This window comes from Eptatretus burgeri, chromosome 8 (genome assembly GCF_056783735.1).
Source record: "Eptatretus burgeri isolate ZD-2024b chromosome 8, Ebu_testis_v1, whole genome shotgun sequence".
NCBI classification, from domain to species: Eukaryota; Metazoa; Chordata; class Myxini; order Myxiniformes; family Myxinidae; genus Eptatretus; species Eptatretus burgeri.
In genome coordinates, this window is record NC_140968.1 from 39,220,599 (window position 1) to 39,240,598 (window position 20,000).

General features: G+C 43.2%; 2 protein-coding genes across 37 annotated transcripts in view; one reads left to right on the top strand and one right to left on the bottom strand.

The window, feature by feature from the left end:
* Positions 1 to 20,000, top strand: part of LOC147021573 (dynein axonemal heavy chain 8-like) — a 238,149-nt gene that overhangs the window by 147,259 nt on the left and 70,890 nt on the right. For 11 of the 22 annotated variants that reach the window (XM_085891619.1, XM_085891639.1, XM_085891641.1 and 8 more), the window contains 5 exons: positions 13,229 to 13,418; positions 14,337 to 14,500; positions 14,774 to 14,950; positions 15,741 to 15,854; positions 19,801 to 19,908. In XM_085891619.1, coding sequence (XP_085747745.1) covers positions 13,229 to 13,418; positions 14,337 to 14,500; positions 14,774 to 14,950; positions 15,741 to 15,854; positions 19,801 to 19,908 — 753 coding nt within the window. Of the gene's footprint in view, positions 1 to 956; positions 2,159 to 2,430; positions 2,608 to 3,397; positions 3,512 to 6,569; positions 6,662 to 12,017; positions 12,819 to 13,228; positions 13,419 to 14,336; positions 14,501 to 14,773; positions 14,951 to 15,740; positions 15,855 to 19,800; positions 19,909 to 20,000 lie in introns of those variants that run through there. The other 11 variants (XM_085891626.1, XM_085891627.1, XM_085891629.1 and 8 more) reach the window with 6 other exon arrangements.
* The window catches only part of LOC147021576 (dynein axonemal heavy chain 8-like), a 165,600-nt gene that overhangs the window by 117,523 nt on the left and 28,077 nt on the right, over positions 1 to 20,000 (bottom strand). The gene's annotated exons all lie outside the window — the stretch shown is intronic.

Sequence of the window (20,000 nt, forward strand, 5' to 3'; positions counted from 1 at the left end):
GAAAAATTGTATCGCACCAACAGTGTTTTGGTGTTGAAAGTTTGGTGTTGAAAGTTTGGTGTTGCAAACAATGGTGCTCACCATGCATCGTCTGATTAACTAATTATAGATTTGTAATTCGATTTGGAGAAACAGAACAGTGTGCAAATGATGTCATAATAAATTAAGAATTACAATGCTTTGCACGGTGCGTTATAATACGGAAGTTAATGACAACTTAATAGGTTCGTCCATCCCAGTGATGAGCATGGATTGTGCTTCCCATTTTGATCTCCACAGCAGGTAAGATGTGCTCAGAGTGTTGAAAATGACAGAAACAAGATCGTTCAGCAGCTTTGACATTTATTAATAACTAGCAAAAGGACCCGTCCCCAATTAAAGTTGAAGTTAATTGATCAATTTAAATTATTTCATGGACTTTAAAAAGGTTAATTGTGTTGCGTTCAAAAAACAATCTGCTCTTTTACAATTTGAGACCAATTGGTCGTCCCTGTTTGCCAAGAATTGCGATATTGGTCACTTTGAGTTTCAAAGTCAGATCGGTGACTTGCTTCCAGGTACCATGTAAACCTGCACTACCTGTTCCCTGGCCAGGTGAAACATTATTTTAGACCGAAACATTATGGTTATGAAATGAAGTGTAATTTTCCAATCACAAATAATGGAAAATGAGCAACAACATAACGAAAGTTCGCAAAACAAAGGGTTATAAAGGTGTGTAGCCCCTGAGTGAAGCGGGGGATACCTGTACTCAGACATGACTATTATAAACAATTCCCATTTTACTCTTGAAGCCATTCCCATGACGATATCTGATTTTAGGTGTATAAGCATTAACCTCACACTGTTCCAATACATTACCAAACATACGCATTGATAATTGGTGATACTATGCTGTGGGCCAGCAGTGGAACTAAATGACAAGGGGGGAATGGGATTGGGGGGGGAGAGGGAAATGCAAATGGGATGGAAGGATTTAATAGTGCACAAGTTGTGCATGTTATAAAAGTGCTGAGAGGAGGTTGACATCGGGAGCGATGGCATGTCGGAGAAGTGACCGATCGGGCAACAGTGGTGAATGATAAACTTTGACACAGTGACGATGTCTTGATGGCTTTGACAGCATGAAGAGTGGCTTCCAATACAGTGGGCTCAACCAGATGAGTGATGTAGGCTTTTCCAGCACACGAAATGCCATAGTGGTGGTGGAGTCTCGGGGGAAACCAAGGGAGCCCTGGGGGTGTAAAATGCGCAGGTTAGTCAGGTGGGACTGTGAACATTGGAAATGTGCAATATGGTCCATTCAAAGCGTGGACTCATGATCAGATGGAAACATGGCTGAACTGGAATGAGCTCGTACCTCTCTCCGCCAGGCTGAACAGTTTATGTTTCGCGTCCCACCGAAAGGCCAAATCTGCACCCGGACTTGAACCAAAAATCTAATTGACTTGTTATTTTCACCGATCTAACTCATCCACCAAGTTTTCTCGTGACCCGTCCACAATTTTTGAAATATCGTGCTTTATATAGTTTTTTGGCGGCCGAGCTATCTCTCAATTTGTGAAGAATCACTTTAAAAATTCTTCTGTCTGGATGTGTAATCTTCACCAAAATCATATCAATTTGTCCTCGGCACATGCCAAAACCTGTCCACCAAGTTTCGTACAAATTTGTCCGTAACTTTTTGAAACATCCTGCTCACAGACAACCAAACATCATCTCCGTCCACCTTCAGTGGCAGAGGAAACAACAACCACTTTCAACCACCATTACCGGCTGAGCGAAGTCCGAAAGCTGGGCATGATTTCTCTCCTCGAAGCTTTTGGAAACCACCACATATTTGAAGAGTTTATATTTGTACATTTCCACCCTTCCGCAATGACTGTAAAAGTTTGATAGTATTTTCCTTTGATTTTGAAAACGAAGCACCGGTGACCTAATTCCTTGGCCAGGAAACTGCTCTGGCTTTGACCGACCCACATTTACTTTTCCAGGCGCTGTCCGAAGCATTGAAGGTGTTCCGGAATTGCAAAGGCCAAGCGCAATAGACCTGAACCGATTTCAATCCTTCGATGATATTACGGCTGCTGCTCATGATCCTCAGTTGCTGCCTGAATTTGAAGGCATCTTGTTGATTTGGCATCAACAGATATATCAGGTAAGGCAGATGCTTTTGATGAGATTTTTTTTTGAAATAAATCCCTATTTTAACAATGATTTTGTTCATATGACCGATGATGATAATAGAACACATCGACACCGGTGATGTTAAAAAAACCTTTCCCTGATTAACTTTTTGCCATTATTTTGTGATTCTATCTATGTTGATGATGCATTGAAGGTGCTCATGAGGCTTGTTGTCTTCCATAATGTGGAAAAATCTATTTAACTTCATAAATATGAGATCTGATATTCTATCTTGCTTCACAGGTGTTGACGGAGAGCGAACATGTCCGGAAGGAAGCAGATAACTCTGGCCCGTTGACGGAGCTGGAGTATTGGAGGTTCATGTCGGTGAAGTTGAACTCGATTATACAGCAAGTTGAAGGGACGGATTGCCGCACCGTTTTGAACGTCCTCCTTGCAGCACGCTCTAAGCTCATCAAGGTATCTGTAAAAGTGACCGGTGTTTTAAATTCTGCAACTCTGTTGGCCAGAATTATTCTGTGTTTCTCTGTAAGCAACGCCGTAGCTTTCCACTTCTCACCAATATTGATCTTAAATGTCATCAATGCTGATGAGCTGAGATTATCCGGCCACTTTTAATATCCAGAATGTTCATATTGTTATGTTTGTGGGTTAGATGGAGGAATTTCAAAGGAAAGTTAGGAATGTATAGAGTTGCTTGGTCTGTGGACGTGTAGGAGACATCTCGATGTAAATTAGGTCGGGAAACTGTGAGCTGAAGTGTGACGCGTCACTACACGGGGGGTGGTGCTGTGTTAATTAGGTATGGTTTAAGGATAATTTCTCCCACCATGTGATTGCCATTGTAAATATTTGATTTATTTTCATTAAAGCCCATATTTATTGAAGTTGCTTGCGTCTGTCTATTTGTCATGGGTTCACGATAAACGACATTGTGCTTTGCTTCCGTCTGCTCCGTATTTGCCGTCCTATCCTTCCTGCGTGCGCCATCATCTCTGAGAATCTGAGCTGCAAGCCTCCAAGGGAAATCGTTCAGCTATCCGTCCGAATAGGTTAAACCACCCGGACACGACAATATGCAGCTACGACTTTGTTAATTGATTAATTACACAGATATCTTGTCTCACGGGAGAGATGAATGGAGTTGTTTGCTCAGCAACAGCGCAGTGATGATTACGCTGCTATTAACTCTTTAATTGATGTCATTTCATCGATTTTTAAACCAGGATATGTGCTTTATATTTCCCAGAAATGGAGAGAAATGGACGGCAAGATCACAGATGCTGCGAATGAGGCAAAAGACAACGTGGCACATTTATCTCCACTCGAAAGAGTCTGTCAACCTATTTACAGCAGCGATCCTGTAAGTTTTCTTCGTCATCATTTGTCATGCCAATGATTTATAATCATGAAAGAATCGATATTCTCTGGTCACTTGTATAATACCAAGAAGTAAGATACTGCAACTCGCACCCAGCCAATCCTAACCGAACTCGAACCTCGTGATGATGGAGTTAACTCTCCCCGTCTTGCGAAGTGTGAACTGCTTTGTGTCCCACTAAATGGCCGGATCGGATCTTCACAAATATTGAACCAATTAGTTGTTGTCACACACCCAACCTGTACAGAAAGTTTTGTCCGAATCCTTGCATAACTTTTTGAGTTATCCTGCTCATAGACAGACAGACAGACAGACAAACAGCGGTGCAACGTAACTGGCTTCCAACTTCGGTGGAGGAGGTCACAACAAATATGAATGTGAAGAAGAACAATAAGAAGCTATCTCCATCAGAAAATAAATCACGTGTATCACCGACAACGATTTTGGTTTCACCTACCTTATACTCCACCGTAATTGACACGGACTCAATTGAGAGGTCGTCAGACACACAGAAGGAGAAAAGGGTGAGACGATGTGTGGAAGAGGGGGGGTGATGTCCTCGTGGGGGGATAACGGGGTGGTTTCGGTGTGCTCGAGCCAAGTGGTGCACTCTTGCCGAGACACTGTGGGGCAAGCAGACAGCTATTTCCCCACGCACACTGAACTGTGATCTGGATCTCCTGCCAGTCTGGGAGAAATTGCCACTGGTGTCCCGAAGATCATGGGACCGGTTCCTCCTTTCGCTGGGGTGGCCTAAATAACCCCCAGCGATGCTCCGGTATGGAGTCCCGCTTTGGAGTTCTGTTAAGAGAATGAGATAACCTTCACACACTTCTGACCCTGTCAAGGTCTTGGCACAACTGCTCTGCCACGGACATCACTCTCAGGATTCCTGCCTCAACTGCCCGAACGCAGACCTCGCTCTCGAGATTTCCTGCTCAACAGCTCTGATGTGGACCTCGCTCTCGGGATTCCCGATTCGATGACCGACTCTCACTCAAAAACCCAGTTCAAAACCTTTCCTGTCTTGACGTCATCAGGAATGCTCATTGGTCACGTGGCTCGAGTGCACTGTTGATTGGCCCGATTTCAAGAGAACGCATACTCCATTTGGCTCGAGAGCCGTGAGTGGTGAGGCCAGTGAGTAGAAAGGGGATCGTGGTATTAATCAACAAAATAAATGAGGAATAATCACATTTTAAATTGAAAAACCCAAAGGGATGGAGTGCAGACAAAGGTTCTGAACACGAGTGTACGTTGGCAGATCTAAAATGGGATTTACAATAATAACTACACGAAACATCCAAATTGTGGTTCAACGAATCAACTACTTAACACCTTAACCCGCAGCATCCATTCTCGTTACAACACTTGAGGCATGTTGAATCAGTTGTGAAATAACATCTGGAGGTCAAACATGAAATAACGAAGATTTTTCAAGTTTATTGGTCAGTCGAAGTTGTTATAACTCAGCGAATTTTGTATTTTTTTTCCCCAAGTATGTTGGTCTGTCGCGTTTGACGTTTGTAGCGTTTGTTTGTCACACGATTTTTGGGCACAGTTTTCAAGCAATCGTTCTGAAATTTTGTGCGTGTGTCGTTGACCGGCCAAGGACAGCAAGGTTTAATTTTGGTGAAGATCCGAATCCGGATCCGGATACGAGAATTATTTAACTAATTCTTCAACATAGAGATTTGGCCAAAAATGATATCGAGCACAACATCTCAAAACGTTATGGATGGATTCGGACGAAACTTGGTGGACATGTTGGATGTGTGACAAGGACTAACTGATTCGATTTTTGTGAAGATCCAAATCCAGATCTTTTTTCGAGAATTATTTAATTTTTAACTCATTTTTTTCTCACCATTGAGAGTTGGGGCTAAAACGATGTACGGCACAATATTTCAAAAATGTGTTGGACCCGATATGTTCTCATGGATCAGGCATTGCGTGGCGGAGGAATGGGCCCCACCGAGTGCCCTTCTAGTTTTTTAATCTAATTATTGTCACAATCTTTAGCTTGCCTGTTCGAAGAACAGAGAGCTATAGCGATACCCCCGGCGTGAGCGTGAGCTTGAGCGTCAGCGTGAGCGTGAAAATGTTAAAGTTTTTGGTGCAAGTTATTTAGAAGCTTGCCATTCATTTAATGTGTACTAGGATGCTGATATTTGGCATGGAGGTTCCTTTGGGGTATATTATTGATGTGATGAAGTTGAAATAAAAAAACAATTTCAAATGTTTGAAATTTTTGACCTGTTTTGAACTGAACTTTTTTGTAGCACATCAATGTTAAAGTTTTTGGTGCAAGTTATTTAGAAGCTTGCCATTCATTTAATATGTGTACTCGGATGCTGATATTTGGCATGGAGGTTCCTTTGGGGTATACTATTGGTGTAGTGAAGTTGAAATTAACCTTTGGGGTATACTATTGGTGTAGTGAAGTTGAAATTAACAAATGATTTTAATTTTTTTGTAAATTTCAACCTAAGATGGTGTCAAAGCCACCCAATGCATGCCTGTTGATAGCAGACGCTTGCCATTCATTTAATATGTGTACTAGGGATGCAATGAAGTCCAAATGAAATAAATTTTGTTGGTGCACCTTTTTCACAGACTCAATATTTGTGAAGTCAAAACACTACATATTACTTTTTTATCTCGCCTGTTCGAAGAACAGAGAGCTATTGTAATACCCCCAGCCTGAGCGTGAGCGTGAGCATGAAAATGTTAAAGTTTTTGGTGCAAGTTATTTCCTTTCTAATGTTTTTATCTACCACACTATTTTTTTACTTATTACAACATACAAATACATATATTGCTTTAAAATAATTTGGATCAGACTTCACTGCAATGCTTTATTTAAAATATTATTGGACTCGTCTTTTAAAAACGATAAATGTACAAACAGGCGAGCATTGGGTGGCTTTGACACCAACTCTCTGGTTTTCAACACCTTGATATACTTGAGGGAAGTTATTCAATGTGAATTATGCTTCAATGTCTCACTGTATGTTTCTGCCGGTGGCCATAACAAAAGAGATCCAGAACCTCGTCAATCAAATAAAGGCGATACATGACTTTTCTCGGTACTACAAGTCATCCGAAAGGATTTCCACCTTATTAATGAAGGTATGTCTGCTTCCTTTTCTATAACTTGCCGGTGGAAGCTGTTCCTCAGCATCAGACCCGTGCACTGTTGATGATGCAACCAGCAGGTGCAACCGGGTGAACATCATCAATGTACTGATAGTTGGACAGTGGGGAAACAAGTGCATTGTTCTTGCCGTCGGTGGTTGCCATTGTTTTATTTGCTCAAACAGCAAAACAGCACCGATTGTAAAAATTTCTCAAATTGTCCTGTGCAACATATCCTTGCATGAAAACATTTTGACACAAATTAATTGAATACTTTTGGTTGGTCTGTTTCACATTCCCATTGTACGCGTGGCTCCTGATGGATGCAGGGGTACCTGGTTGAAATGTGATAAACTGTGTGGATGTTTTTAATGATCAGATACAGTTGTTTCCTTGCTTTCTTACTCTTGTTTTTGTCCAGCATGTGATTTATGTACAAGCTCTCCAACACCAGCCCTAAATCACTGGAAAAAAAAATGGAGGAAAAGGCAACAAACTGACGTGAAGCAACAGGTGCAGTGGGCCACCTGGAAAGACCCAACAAGCAAGGGAATGAATAACTTCAGAGGATGGGCAGGCTGAGAGAGTATCGGGAGCAAGACCAGAGGTCAACCAGAACCATCTGTTGTCATCCCCATTTCAGGCCCATCATCTTCATTACCACCACTTACCTTCCCTAACCCAACCCAACCATCTTACTTGGTAATTTCAGTGTTTCTTTCACCCCTCACTCTCCTCTTTTCTTGCTTGATCATTTCCTTTATGTTTGTCTCGATGTCAGTTCTATCTTACTTTTCCATTATTGGCCTCACTCTGATGAATAAAAAAGAAACCAGAATCTACCAAACTGTCTGTGACGTCAGAACAGGGCTTGCACGACTGTCTCATCATGAAAGATGCCAAAAATGTTCAGAGCTTGAGATTCTGCAGAATCCAGGAGAGACATGTGAAGCAAGGGTGCCATCCCACCTGGGAGAGCCATACTCCTTTGTTCTGCAGACAAATTTCCTTGTTCCCTACAGAAACCTGGGAGGGGGGGTGGGGTGGGGTGGGAGGGAGGACAATGCATGGAAATATCAGAGGGTGCAAGACCAGAAAGGATGTCTGTTCTGTTCATCAGATGAAAGGATGTCCATCAGATGTTCATGTCTCTGTTCCCCACTGTTTTGTCCTTCCCACACCCCTCTTGTCCTGTGCATTGTGTGTTAGCTCTCATACGAGCTTGGACAAGGCATACAAGAAATATAAAGGAGACGGTAGAAGACAGACCACCGACCTGTCTGCGTGGGTGAAGTGATAGGCCCATCAACTCAGCTTCATCGCAGGAGGTTCCAATAATCTTGAAGGTCGAAGTTTTTCCGGCATCAAGCTGAGGATGATGTTTTTTACAGGAGCCAGGTTAGAGGGGAGAGCAGTACTCAATAAAGCTGCAGATGAAAGTTCTGAATGTGGTCAGGTGCTCAGGTGGGCCGAGGAGGGACAAACCACAAACCGGCGACAGGGTGTTGGGTGCCCAAGGCTCATCAATGCACGAGGGCAATGAAGGCTATCCCGTCTGGTCCGAACCGACAGAAGGTGGACTGTGGCACAAGTCACATCGCACCCTGCTGCGTATGGGGCTGCGTTGCCGCAGACCGGTCAGAGTGCCCATGATGACCCTGTCCACCGTCAAAAGCTCCTACAATGGGCACACGAGCGTCGCAACTGGACCTTGGAGCAGTGGAAGAAGGTCGCCTGGTCCGATGAGTCCCGTTTTCTTTTAGATCACGTGGATGGCCGTGTACGTGTGTGCCGTTTACCTGGGGAAGAGATGGCACCAGGATGCACTGTGGGAAGATGACAAGCCGGTGGAGGGAGTGTGATGCTCTGGGCAATGTTCTGCTGGGAATCCCTGGGTTCGGCCATTCATGTGGACGTCAATTTGACACGTGTCACCGACCTAAACATCGTTGCAGACCAGGTACACCCTTCATGGCAATGGTCATCCCTGATGGCAGTGGCCTCTTTCAGCAGGATAATGCGCCCTGCCACACTGTACACATTGTTCGGGAATGGTGTTCACGGTGTTGCCCTGGCCTCCAAATTCTCCAGATCTCAATCCGATTGAGCATCTGTGGGATGTGCCGGACCGACAAGTCCGATCCATGGTGGCTCCACCTCGCAACTTACAGGACTTGAAGGATCTGCTGCTAATGTTTTGGTGCCAGACACCACAGGACACCTTCAGGGGTCTTGTAGAGTCCATGCCTCGGCAGTAGAAGAAGGTGGTCATAATGTTTTGGACTCAGCATGCCTCAGCACTGTTTTGGCGGCACAAGGAGGACCAGAAGCATATTATGCAGGTGGTCATAATGTTTTGGCTCATCAGTGTATACGTGTATTTGTGTATGTATGTGTGTGTGTATATGAAGGACTTCAGTCTACATCTCAGATCCCTGGTCAAAATCCAAGTTTCACATCCGTAGAGTAAGACTGGAAGTACCAAGGACCTCAGACTCGGACTTTTGTCATCCTGCATAGGTCCCGACAGCACCACACCCCGTGGTACAGTGAATCCATGACTCCCCGGATGTCTCTAAACCTCTCGCTCACAACATGCGGAGACACGAATGTCACTGCCAAGGTAAGTGAATCTCTTTACGAGCTCAACATCCTCACCACAAACAGGTACAGACAAGAAAGCAACATCCAAGATGTCATTGAAAGCCTGACTCTTAGTTTTGACACAGGAAACCCATAATCCCAAAGACTCCGACTCCTCATTCAGCACCTTGAGGACTCCCATCAGGATATGCAACGTCTCCACAATCTTTTGGGATATCCAGTGACTGCATCATCTGAGAAATCAAGGTGAGAGATCTCAAAACTTTCAAACGCTGCACCGCAGCTTGATCTCTCCAACATCGTCCCCAGAATCCAGTCCGGACAAGCGCTGAAAAGTGTGGGAGCCAATACACACCCCTGAAAAACTCCAGTCACAATTGGAAATAAGTCAGACATGGAACCACCACACCTCACAGCACTCTCAGTACCAGAGTATAGTTCAGAAATCAGATTGATTCGTTTCCCGATTCCCGATTCCCAGAATCAAACACTTTGCAGAGATCAACATAGGCTTCAAGCAGTCCCTGCCAAAACTCTCGTCTGCGTTTGGTGAAGACCCGGAGAGCAAGGACATGGTCAGTCATTGACCTCTTTGGGGTAAAGCCCGACTGGTGTGGGCTCTTGTGCTCAAACAGATGGTGGCGAACAATATCAAGAATTATCCGAGCAAAGAACGTTGCAAGGCATTGAGAGTAGCGTCAACCCTCGGTAGTTGGGATCATGCCTGACGACCACCCCTCCCTTTCCTTCGAGGGACAACGAGGCTCCCCTTCCCATCAGTTAGGCTGATGCCTTTGCTCCAAAGCGAACTGCGTGCAACCACATGAGTACTGCCTTTTCACCAGCATTGAAAAGTTCAGCATGGATGCCACAGAATCCCAGGAGCTTTACCCCCTTTCAAGTAGGTCAACGCAGCCTGTCTTCCCACAACCTAAGACGGTTCACAGTTGATTGGAGGGTCAGCAATAAGGACAGTAACACCCATGACATCCAACTCACCAGCTGGTGTATCATCCTGGTACAGTTGCTCAAAGTAACCGACCCAACGGGCCTTCATTTCAGACTCCTCTATCAAGCTCCACCACTCTCTGCTCTCACTCCAGTACACCGAGGGGCGGGCTTGGACGAACGCAATGAAAGAATTCCTTTGCAAGCAGGACGATAATCACCTGACCACAGGTGATGCTCTACCCCCTCACAGATTCCTTACACATAGACCTCCTTGTCCGCCCTCAGTACACGTCCAGTTTTATCTCAGCTCCACCATTAGGCCTGGCACTGCAACTCTAGTCAATGGTATTCATTGTCCCTTGAGAGACAAAGTTCTTCTTCACCCTTCGGTGTGTTCCAAGACATCCACTGGCAACATCAAGGATAGTGTTATTGAAGGCACTCCACAACTCTTCAGGATTCCCTGAAGCACCCAGACCCCCCCCACCCCCAAATCCCTCTCATCCTTGAGCCTGCCAATATCCAGCCTTGGCTGGTTGGCACCATTCTCCCAGATTTAAGCTGAAACTTCAGAGTTGCTAAAACAAGCCTGCAGTTGGTTTTGAGGAACTGAGCACTCCGGTAGACCCTCAGTTCTGAATCATCCTCCAACGACCATCAACGAGCACATGGTCAGTGTTCTTTGCCACATCACCAGAGTTGGAACACCAAGCCCAGTAATGATCCTGTGGGCGCTGAAACCATGAACCAGCCACCCCTAAACAGCCACATGCCACATATGAAATGTATCAAATGAATGATCATGTCATCTTCAAGCTGAAACACAGCAAGAAGAGGAGTGGGAAAGTGGGGATGAAAACAGAAAAGGAACAAACCAACTGACAAACTGACAAACAAAAAGAGGTGAGGGAGAGGTGGAAAACAAAATCACTATAACCTGGAAAAGTGGGAGTACTTCGGAACGGGGTCATTTGGGGTGGAAGAGATCATTCGTACGGATGGGGGGGGGGAATGAGCTGAAGTCATGGGAATGGGCTGTATTGAAGTGTTGGAGGGAAGAATGGGATTGAATGGATTGGAGAAGTTGGTTGTTCAGGTGAGAGAAGAGAAGAACAAATGAGTGGAGGTGAGGAGTGAGCCTGGATATTCAGAGTTTAATAAGAAGAGGGTTACTGGCAGACCATGTGCACCCTGCAGAATCCTGGGAGGGACAGAGCCAAGATAGGGCAGATGGTGAAAGACCAAAAAGGTGGTGGAAGACTACAGAGAGGCCAACAACCTGTCTCCGATGAAACGATAACAGGCCTGGACACTCAGCTTCATCATGGGAGATCCCGATGATTTTGAGGGCCTTGCTTTCCATGACGTCAAGTCGGGCAAGATGTGAGTCAGGGTTGCCAGTCCAAAGGTGGGAGCAGTCCTCCATGAAGCTGCGAATGAAGGCCTTGTAGTTTGTCTGAAGTTCAGATTGTTCAAGGATAGAGCTTTAACAATGGAGGATGACCAGTTTGCGCCTGCCTTTGGAGGCCCTCTTCGAAACATGGGCTATCCAAGAACGATCATGGCTGATGGTGAGGCCAAAAAGTTTGAGTGACTTAACATCTTCAAGATCCTTATTTAGGAAGTTGATGGGATGGTTCGCTCGGCAGCCCTTACGGAGACACAGTGTGAGTGTATGGGATTTGTCAGGGTTGAAAGACATATTCCAAGTGTTGGCCCAGCTTCTGATTCTCTCAAGTTCTGTAGAGAGGGAAGAGGCTGCTGCATGCCTGCTTGTCTGAAGGATGAGAGATGATGATACAGCAGAGGGTGCAATCATGAGCAAAGATATATTGTGCAGGATTTTCCATGAAATCAGAAAGATATAATTGATAAAGATGAGGAGCAAGACTGGGCCAAAAACACTCCCTTTGGGGGACTCCAGCTTTGATAGGAAGAGATGGGAGGATCCCTTAAGAGCGACACTGACTGTGTGAGTGGAGGAAGTCAGTGTGATCCATGAGAGTCGGTGTCCTTAAATGCCATAAACAGAGAGTTTGGAGACCAAAGTGGGGGACCCGACGATATAAAATGCTCAATACATGTCCAGATAGACGGCTCGTGATGCTCAACTCAAGTGATGCTCAAAGATGTCGTGATGCTCGACTTGTGGAATCGTGACGTGGTGTCATTCCTATCTTTTTTTATTGTTTTTTTTTTTGAGATTTCATCCCTCTATATTTTTACATTTTTCTTTAAAAAAAATTTTTTGTTGTTGTCTTGTTTAATTCAGCTTGCTGTTTTGAAACAATAGTGCCAGATGGACCATCATGGCAATCATATCCTGGAAACGTACAATTGTTGCACCTCTGGTATAACTCGAGTCGAGAAGGCCAAGCTGAAAATTCCTGCAGACAATAGCTTGGGTTGCTTTGAAATGCTTTGACTGTTGTTTGTGTTTTCAGAAAGCGCAAGTCAATTCTCAGTTGTTTTCAAACAAGAGAAAATGTTGCGCCTCTTTTTGGCCGACCCAGCAAAAGACTGCACCGCCGGTCTAGTCCTATATTTCATGAGACGCACAAATGACATTGCTTTGTCCGTCAAGAATGTACGTGAGGTAATCATTTAAAAATGGTCAAGATTCACTCCACGAACAAAACTTAACAATCTTTATCATGAATTTAATTCATCACACTCTGTATAATTTGAGGAGTGTCTGTTTGTTTGTTTATTTGTCTTCGTACACTTCCAAACCGCTGGACGTAATGAGTTGAAAACTGGTGGTTGTGCAGTTCCGATGGAAAGTAGACATTCCCTTCCCAAATTTTCACCTGTTGTTGCCTGATAGTCTGGAACTAAATCACATTAAATCAGACTTTCCACCTTTATTAACACATCGTAACCCACAACCTCCAAGTGAAAAAGTTTTCCCCACTTTCCCACGCTTATTGTGCTGTTTGGTGTGATGCTAGGGAGTGACGGTAAACCAACCATCAGTAAGTTTAACAATGCACCTAACCCCAACAGGAAGTGTATTTCGGTGAAATCGATTGCACCAAAGATGTGTTACGAGGAGCAAGAATGAAAATTTCAAACATCTACTACCCTGCCATGGACGTCAGTGACAAATGGGGTGAACTCAACAACTCCAAATCTGGAGAGAAAACGAAAAAGACTTTCAAAGAGAGCATATTGAGCTTCATTTCGTTTTTGGATGGTATGTTATGTTTTTTTTTATATCCCTCTTAAACATCAGCAGAATATCATCTGAGTGTAGACTTTTTGTGTGCGTGGTGTTGGCTTAATGGAGAGGGTGGTGGTCTGGGGATCCTCCGATCCTGAGTTCATAATCCCACTCGGCTGTTGAATTAATACCAGGTGGGGTTGACTCTGCCTGTCATCCTTCCGACGTCGGCAAAAATGAGTGGTACTCCAGCATGCTGAAACCCTGTGTCGGAGTGGTGACCCATCCAGGATTGTGTCCAATAGTTGAGAAGACTGCTTAGGTAGCACCAACACTCCACACAGAGTATGGTCCTGATAGATGGATGGATGGATGGGAGACTTATTCTGGTGCTCTGCATTTGAGGTTTGCATCCATAGAACAGCGGTTCCAGTTAAAACTTCATCTGAGCCTGGACTTATTGTGGAACTTTGTGAGTGAGGTTCATTTTTAATAATGGCATAATACACATTCTGAGATGTGGAGGAACACGATGGAGTTCAGTGGAGGAACAACTGGAGGAAATCGAATTCATCGACGCACTACCGGAGGAGACTCTCCACAAACCAAGTTTCGTACAAATTTGTCCGTAACTTTTTGAGACATCCTGCTCACAGACAGACAGAGACGTCTGTCTCTCCATCCACCTTCAGTGGCAGAGGAAACAACAACCACTTTCAACCACCATTACCGGCTGAGCTAAGTCCGAAAGCTGGGCATGATTTCTCTCCTCGAAGCTTTTGGAAACCACCACATATTTGAAGAGTTTATATTTGTACATTTCCACCCTTCCGCAATGACTGTAAAAGTTTGATAGTATTTTCCTTTGATTTTGAAAACGAAGCACCGGTGACCTGATTCCTTGGCCAGGAAACTGCTCTGGCTTTGACCGACCCACATTTACTTTTCCAGGCGCTGTCCGGAGCATTGAAGGTGTTCCGGAATTGCAAAGGCCAAGCGCAATAGACCTGAACCGATTTCAATCCTTCGATGATATTACGGCTGCTGCTCATGATCCTCAGTTGCTGCCTGAATTTGAAGGCATCTTGTTGATTTGGCATCAACAGATATATCAGGTAAGGCAGATGCTTTTGATGAGATTTTTTTTTGAAATAAATCCCTATTTTAACAATGATTTTGTTCATATGACCGATGATGATAATAGAACACATCGACACCGGTGATGTTAAAAAAAAACTTTCCCTGATTAACTTTTTGCCATTATTTTGTGATTCTATCTATCTTGATGATGTATTGAAGGTACTCATGAGGCTTGTTGTCTTCCATCATGTGGAAAAATCTATTTAACTTCATAAATATGAGATCTGATATTCTATCTTGCTTCACAGGTGTTGACGGAGAGCGAACATATCCGGAAGGAAGCAGATAACTCTGGCCCGTTGACGGAGCTGGAGTATTGGAGGTTCATGTCGGTGAAGTTGAACTCGATTATACAGCAAGTTGAAGGGACGGATTGCCGCACCGTTTTGAACGTCCTCCTTGCAGCACGCTCCAAGCTCATCAAGGTATCTGTAAAAGTGACCGGTGTTTTAAATTCTGCAACTCTGTTGGCCAGAATTATTCTGTGTTTCTCTGTAAGCAACGCCGTAACTTTCCACTTCTCACCAATATTGATCTTAAATGTCATCAATGCTGATGAGCTGAGATTATCCGGCCACTTTTAATATCCAGAATGTTCATATTGTTATGTTTGTGGGTTAGATGGAGGAATTTCAAAGGAAAGTTAGGAATGTATAGAGTTGCTTGGTCTGTGGACGTGTAGGAGACATCTCGATGTAAATTAGGTCGGGAAACTGTGAGCTGAAGTGTGACGCGTCACTACACGGGGGGTGGTGCCGTGTTAATTAGGTATGGTTTAAGGATAATTTCTCCCACCATGTGATTGCCATTGTAAATATTTGATTTATTTTCATTAAACCCCATATTTATTGAAGTTGCTTGCGTCTGTCTATTTGTCATGGGTTCACGATAAACCCCATTGTGCTTTGCTTCCGTCTGCTCCGTCCTTGCCGTCCTATCCTTCCTGCGCGCACCATCATCTCTGAGAATCTGGGCTGCAAGCCTCCAAGGGAAATCGTTCAGCTATCCGTCCGGATAGGTTAAACCACCCGGACACGACAATATGCAGTCATGACTTTGTTAATTAATTAATTATGCAGATATCTTGTCCCAGGGGAGAGATGAATGGAGTTGTTCGCTCAGCAACAGCGTAGTGATGATTACGCTGCTATTAACTCTTTAATTGATGTCATTTCATCGATTTTTAAACCAGGATATGTGCTTTATATTTCCCAGAAATGGAGAGAAATGGACGGCAAGATCACAGATGCTGCGAATGAGGCAAAAGACAACGTAGCACATTTCTCAACACTCGAAAGAGTCTGTCAACCTCTTTACAGCAGCGATCCTGTAAGTTTTCTTCGTCATCATTTGTCATGCCAATTATTTATAATCATGAAAGAATCGATATTCTATGGTCACTTGCATATCGATAAGTAAGATACTGCAACTCGCACCCACCAATCCTAACCGAACTCGAACCTCGTGATGATGGAGTTAACTCTCCCCGTCTTGCGAAGTGTGAACTGCTTTGTGTCCCACTGAATGGCCGGATCGGATCTTCACAAATATTGAACCAATTAGTTGTTGTCACACACCCAACCTGTACAGAAAGTTTTGTCCGAATCCTTGCATAACTTTTTGAGTTATCCTGCTCATAGACAGACAGACAGACAGACAAACAGCGGTGCAACGTAACCGGCTTCCAACTTCGGTGGTGGAGGTCACAACAAATATGAATGTGAAGAAGAACAATAAGAAGCCATCTCGATCAGAAAATAAATCACGTGTATTACCGATAACGATTTTGGTTTCACCAACCTTATACTCCACCGTAATTGACACGGACTCAATTGAGAGGTAGTCAGACACACAGAAGGAGAAAAGGGTGAGACGATGTGGGGAAGAGGGGGGGTGGTGTCCTCGTGGGGGGATAACGGGGTGGTTTCGGTGTGCTCGAGCCAAGTGGTGCACTCTTGCCGAGACACTGTGGGGCAAGCAGACAGCTATTTCCCCACGCACACTGAACTGTGATCTGGATCTCCTGCCAGTCTGGGAGAAATTGCCACTGGTGTCCCGAAGATCATGGGACCGGTTCCTCCTTTCGCTGGGGTGGCCTAAATAACCCCCAGCGATGCTCCGGTATGGAGTCCCGCTTTGGAGTTCTGTTAAGAGAATGAGATAACCTTCACACACTTCTGACCCTGTCAAGGTCTTGGCACAACTGCTCTGCCACGGACATCACTCTCAGGATTCCTGCCTCAACTGCCCGAACGCAGACCTCGCTCTCGAGATTCCCTGCTCAACAGCTCTGATGTGGACCTCGCTCTCGGGATTCCCGATTCGATGACCGACTCTCACCCCAAAACCCAGTTCAAAACCTTTCCTGTCTTGACGTCATCAGGAATGCTCATTGGTCACGTGGCTCGAGTGCACTGTTGATTGGCCCGATTTCAAGAGAACGCATACTCCATTTGGCTCGAGAGCCGTGAGTGGTGAGGCCAGTGAGTAGAAAGGGGATCGTGGTATTAATCAACAAAATAAATGAGGAATAATCACATTTTAAATTGAAAAACCCAAAGGGATGGAGTGCAGACAAAGGTTCTGAACACGAGTGTACGTTGGCAGATCTAAAATGGGATTTACAATAATAACTACACAAAACATCCAAATTGTGGTTCAACGAATCAACTACTTAACACCCCAACCCGCAGCATCCATTCTCGTTACAACACTTGAGGCATGTTGAATCAGTTGTGAAATAACATCTGGAGGTCAAACATGAAATAACGAAGATTTTTCAAGTTTATTGGTCAGTCGAAGTTGTTATAACTCAGCGAATTTTGTATTTTTTTTCCCCAAGTATGTTGGTCTGTCGCGTTTGACGTTTGTAGCGTTTGTTTGTCACACGATTTTTGGGCACAGTTTTCAAGCAATCGTTCTGAAATTTTGTGCGTGTGTCGTTGACCGGCCAAGGACAGCAAGGTTTAATTTTGGTGAAGATCCGAATCCGGATCCGGATACGAGAATTATTTAACTAATTCTTCAACATTGAGAGATTTGGCCAAAAATGATATCGAGCACAACATCTCAAAACGTTATGGATGGATTCGGACGAAACTTGGTGGACATGTTGGATGTGTGACAAGGACTAACTGATTCGATTTTTGTGAAGATCCAAATCCAGATCTTTTTTCGAGAATTATTTAATTTTTAACTCATTTTTTTCTCACCATTGAGAGTTGGGGCTAAAACGATATACGGCACGATATTTCAAAAATGTGTCAGGCCCGATATGTTCTCATGGATCAGGCATTGCAGGGCGGAGGAATGGGCCCCACCGAGTGCCCTTCTAGTTTTTTAATCTAATTATTGTCACAATCTTTAGCTTGCCTGTTCGAAGAACAGAGAGCTATAGCGATACCCCCGGCGTGAGCGTGAGCTTGAGCGTCAGCGTGAGCGTGAAAATGTTAAAGTTTTTGGTGCAAGTTATTTAGAAGCTTGCCATTCATTTAATGTGTACTAGGATGCTGATATTTGGCATGGAGGTTCCTTTGGGGTATATTATTGATGTCGTTAAGTTAAAATTAAAAAATAATTTCAAATGTTTTAAATTTTTTGACCTGTTTTAAACTTAACTTTTTTGGAGCACATCAACGTTAAAGTTTTTGGTGCAAGTTATTTAGAAGCTTGCCATTCATTTAATATGTGTACTGGGATGCTGATATTTGGCATGGAGGTTTCTTTGGGGGTATATTATTGATGTCGTGAAGTTGAAATTAAAAAATAATTTCAAATGTTTTAAATTTTTGACCTGTTTTGAACTTAACTTTTTTGTAGCACATCAACGATAAAGTTTTTGGTGCAAGTTATTTAGAAGCTTGCCATTCATTTAATGTGTACTAGGATGCTGATATTTGTCATGGATGTTCCTTTGGGGTATAATATTGGTGTAGTGAAATTGAAATTAAAAAATGAGTTTAATTTTTTTTAATTTTTGACCTGTTTTGAACTTAACTTTTTTGTAGCACATCAACATTTAAGTTTTTGGTGCAAGTTATTTCGAAGCTTGCCATTCATTTAATATGTGTACTAGGATGCTGATATTTGGCATGGAGGTTCCTTTGGGGTTTATTATTGATGTGGTGAAGTTGAAATAAAAAAAAATTCAAATGTTTGAAATTTTTGACCTGTTTTGAACTTCTCTTTTTTGTAGCACATCAATGTTAAAGTTTTTGGTGCAAGTTATTTAGAAGCTTGCCATTCATTTAATATGTGTACGAGGATGCTGATATTTGGCATGGAGGTTCCTTTGGGGTATATTATTGATGTGGTGAAGTTGAAATAAAAAAAAATTCAAATGTTTGAAATTTTTGACCTGTTTTGAACTTCTCTTTTTTGTAGCACATCAATGTTAAAGTTTTTGGTGCAAGTTATTTAGAAGCTTGCCATTCATTTAATATGTGTACTCGGATGCTGATATTTGGCATGGAGGTTCCTTTGTGGTATACTATTGGTGTCGTGAAGTTGAAATTAAAAAATGATTAAAAATTTTTTTTAATTTGTGACCTGTTTTGAACTTATATTTTTTGTAGCACATCAATGTTAAAGTTTTTGGTGCAAGTTATTTAGAATCTTGCCATTCATTTAATATGTGTACTCGGATGCTGATATTTGGCATGGAGGTTCCTTTGGGGTATACTATTGGTGTCGTGAAGTTGAAATTAACAAATGATTTTAATTTTTTAAAAAATTTCAACCTAAGATGGTGTCAAAGCCACCAAATGCATGCCTGTTGATAGCAGACGCTTGCCATTCATTTAATATGTGTACTAGGGATGCAATGAAGTCCAAATGAAATAAATTTTGTTGGTGCACCTTTTTCACAGACTCAATATTTGTGAAGTCAAAACACTACATATTACTTTTATAGCTCGCCTGTTCGAAGAACAGAGAGCTATTGTAATACCCCCAGCCTGAGCGTCAGCGTGAGCATGAAAATGTTAGTTTTTGGTGCAAGTTATTTCCTTTCCCATGTTTTCATTTACCACACTATTTTTTTTTACTTATTACAATATACAAATAAATATATTGCTTTAAAATAATTTGGATCAGACTTCACTGCAATGCTTTATTAAAATATTATTGGACTCGTCTTTTAAAAACGATAAATGTACAAACAGGCGAGCATTGGGTGGCTTTGACACCAACTCTCTGGTTTTCAACACCTTGATATACTTGAGGGAAGTTATTCAATGTGAATTATGCTTCAATGTCTCACTGTATGTTTCTGCAGGTGGCCATAACAAAAGAGATCCACAACCTCGTCAATCAAATAAAGGCGATACATGACTTTTCTCGGTACTACAAGTCATCCGAAAGGATTTCCACCTTATTAATGAAGGTATGTCTGCTTCCTTTGCTATAACTTGCCGGTGGAAGCTCTTCCTCAGCATCAGACCCGTGCCCTGTTGATGATGCAACCAGCAGGTGCAA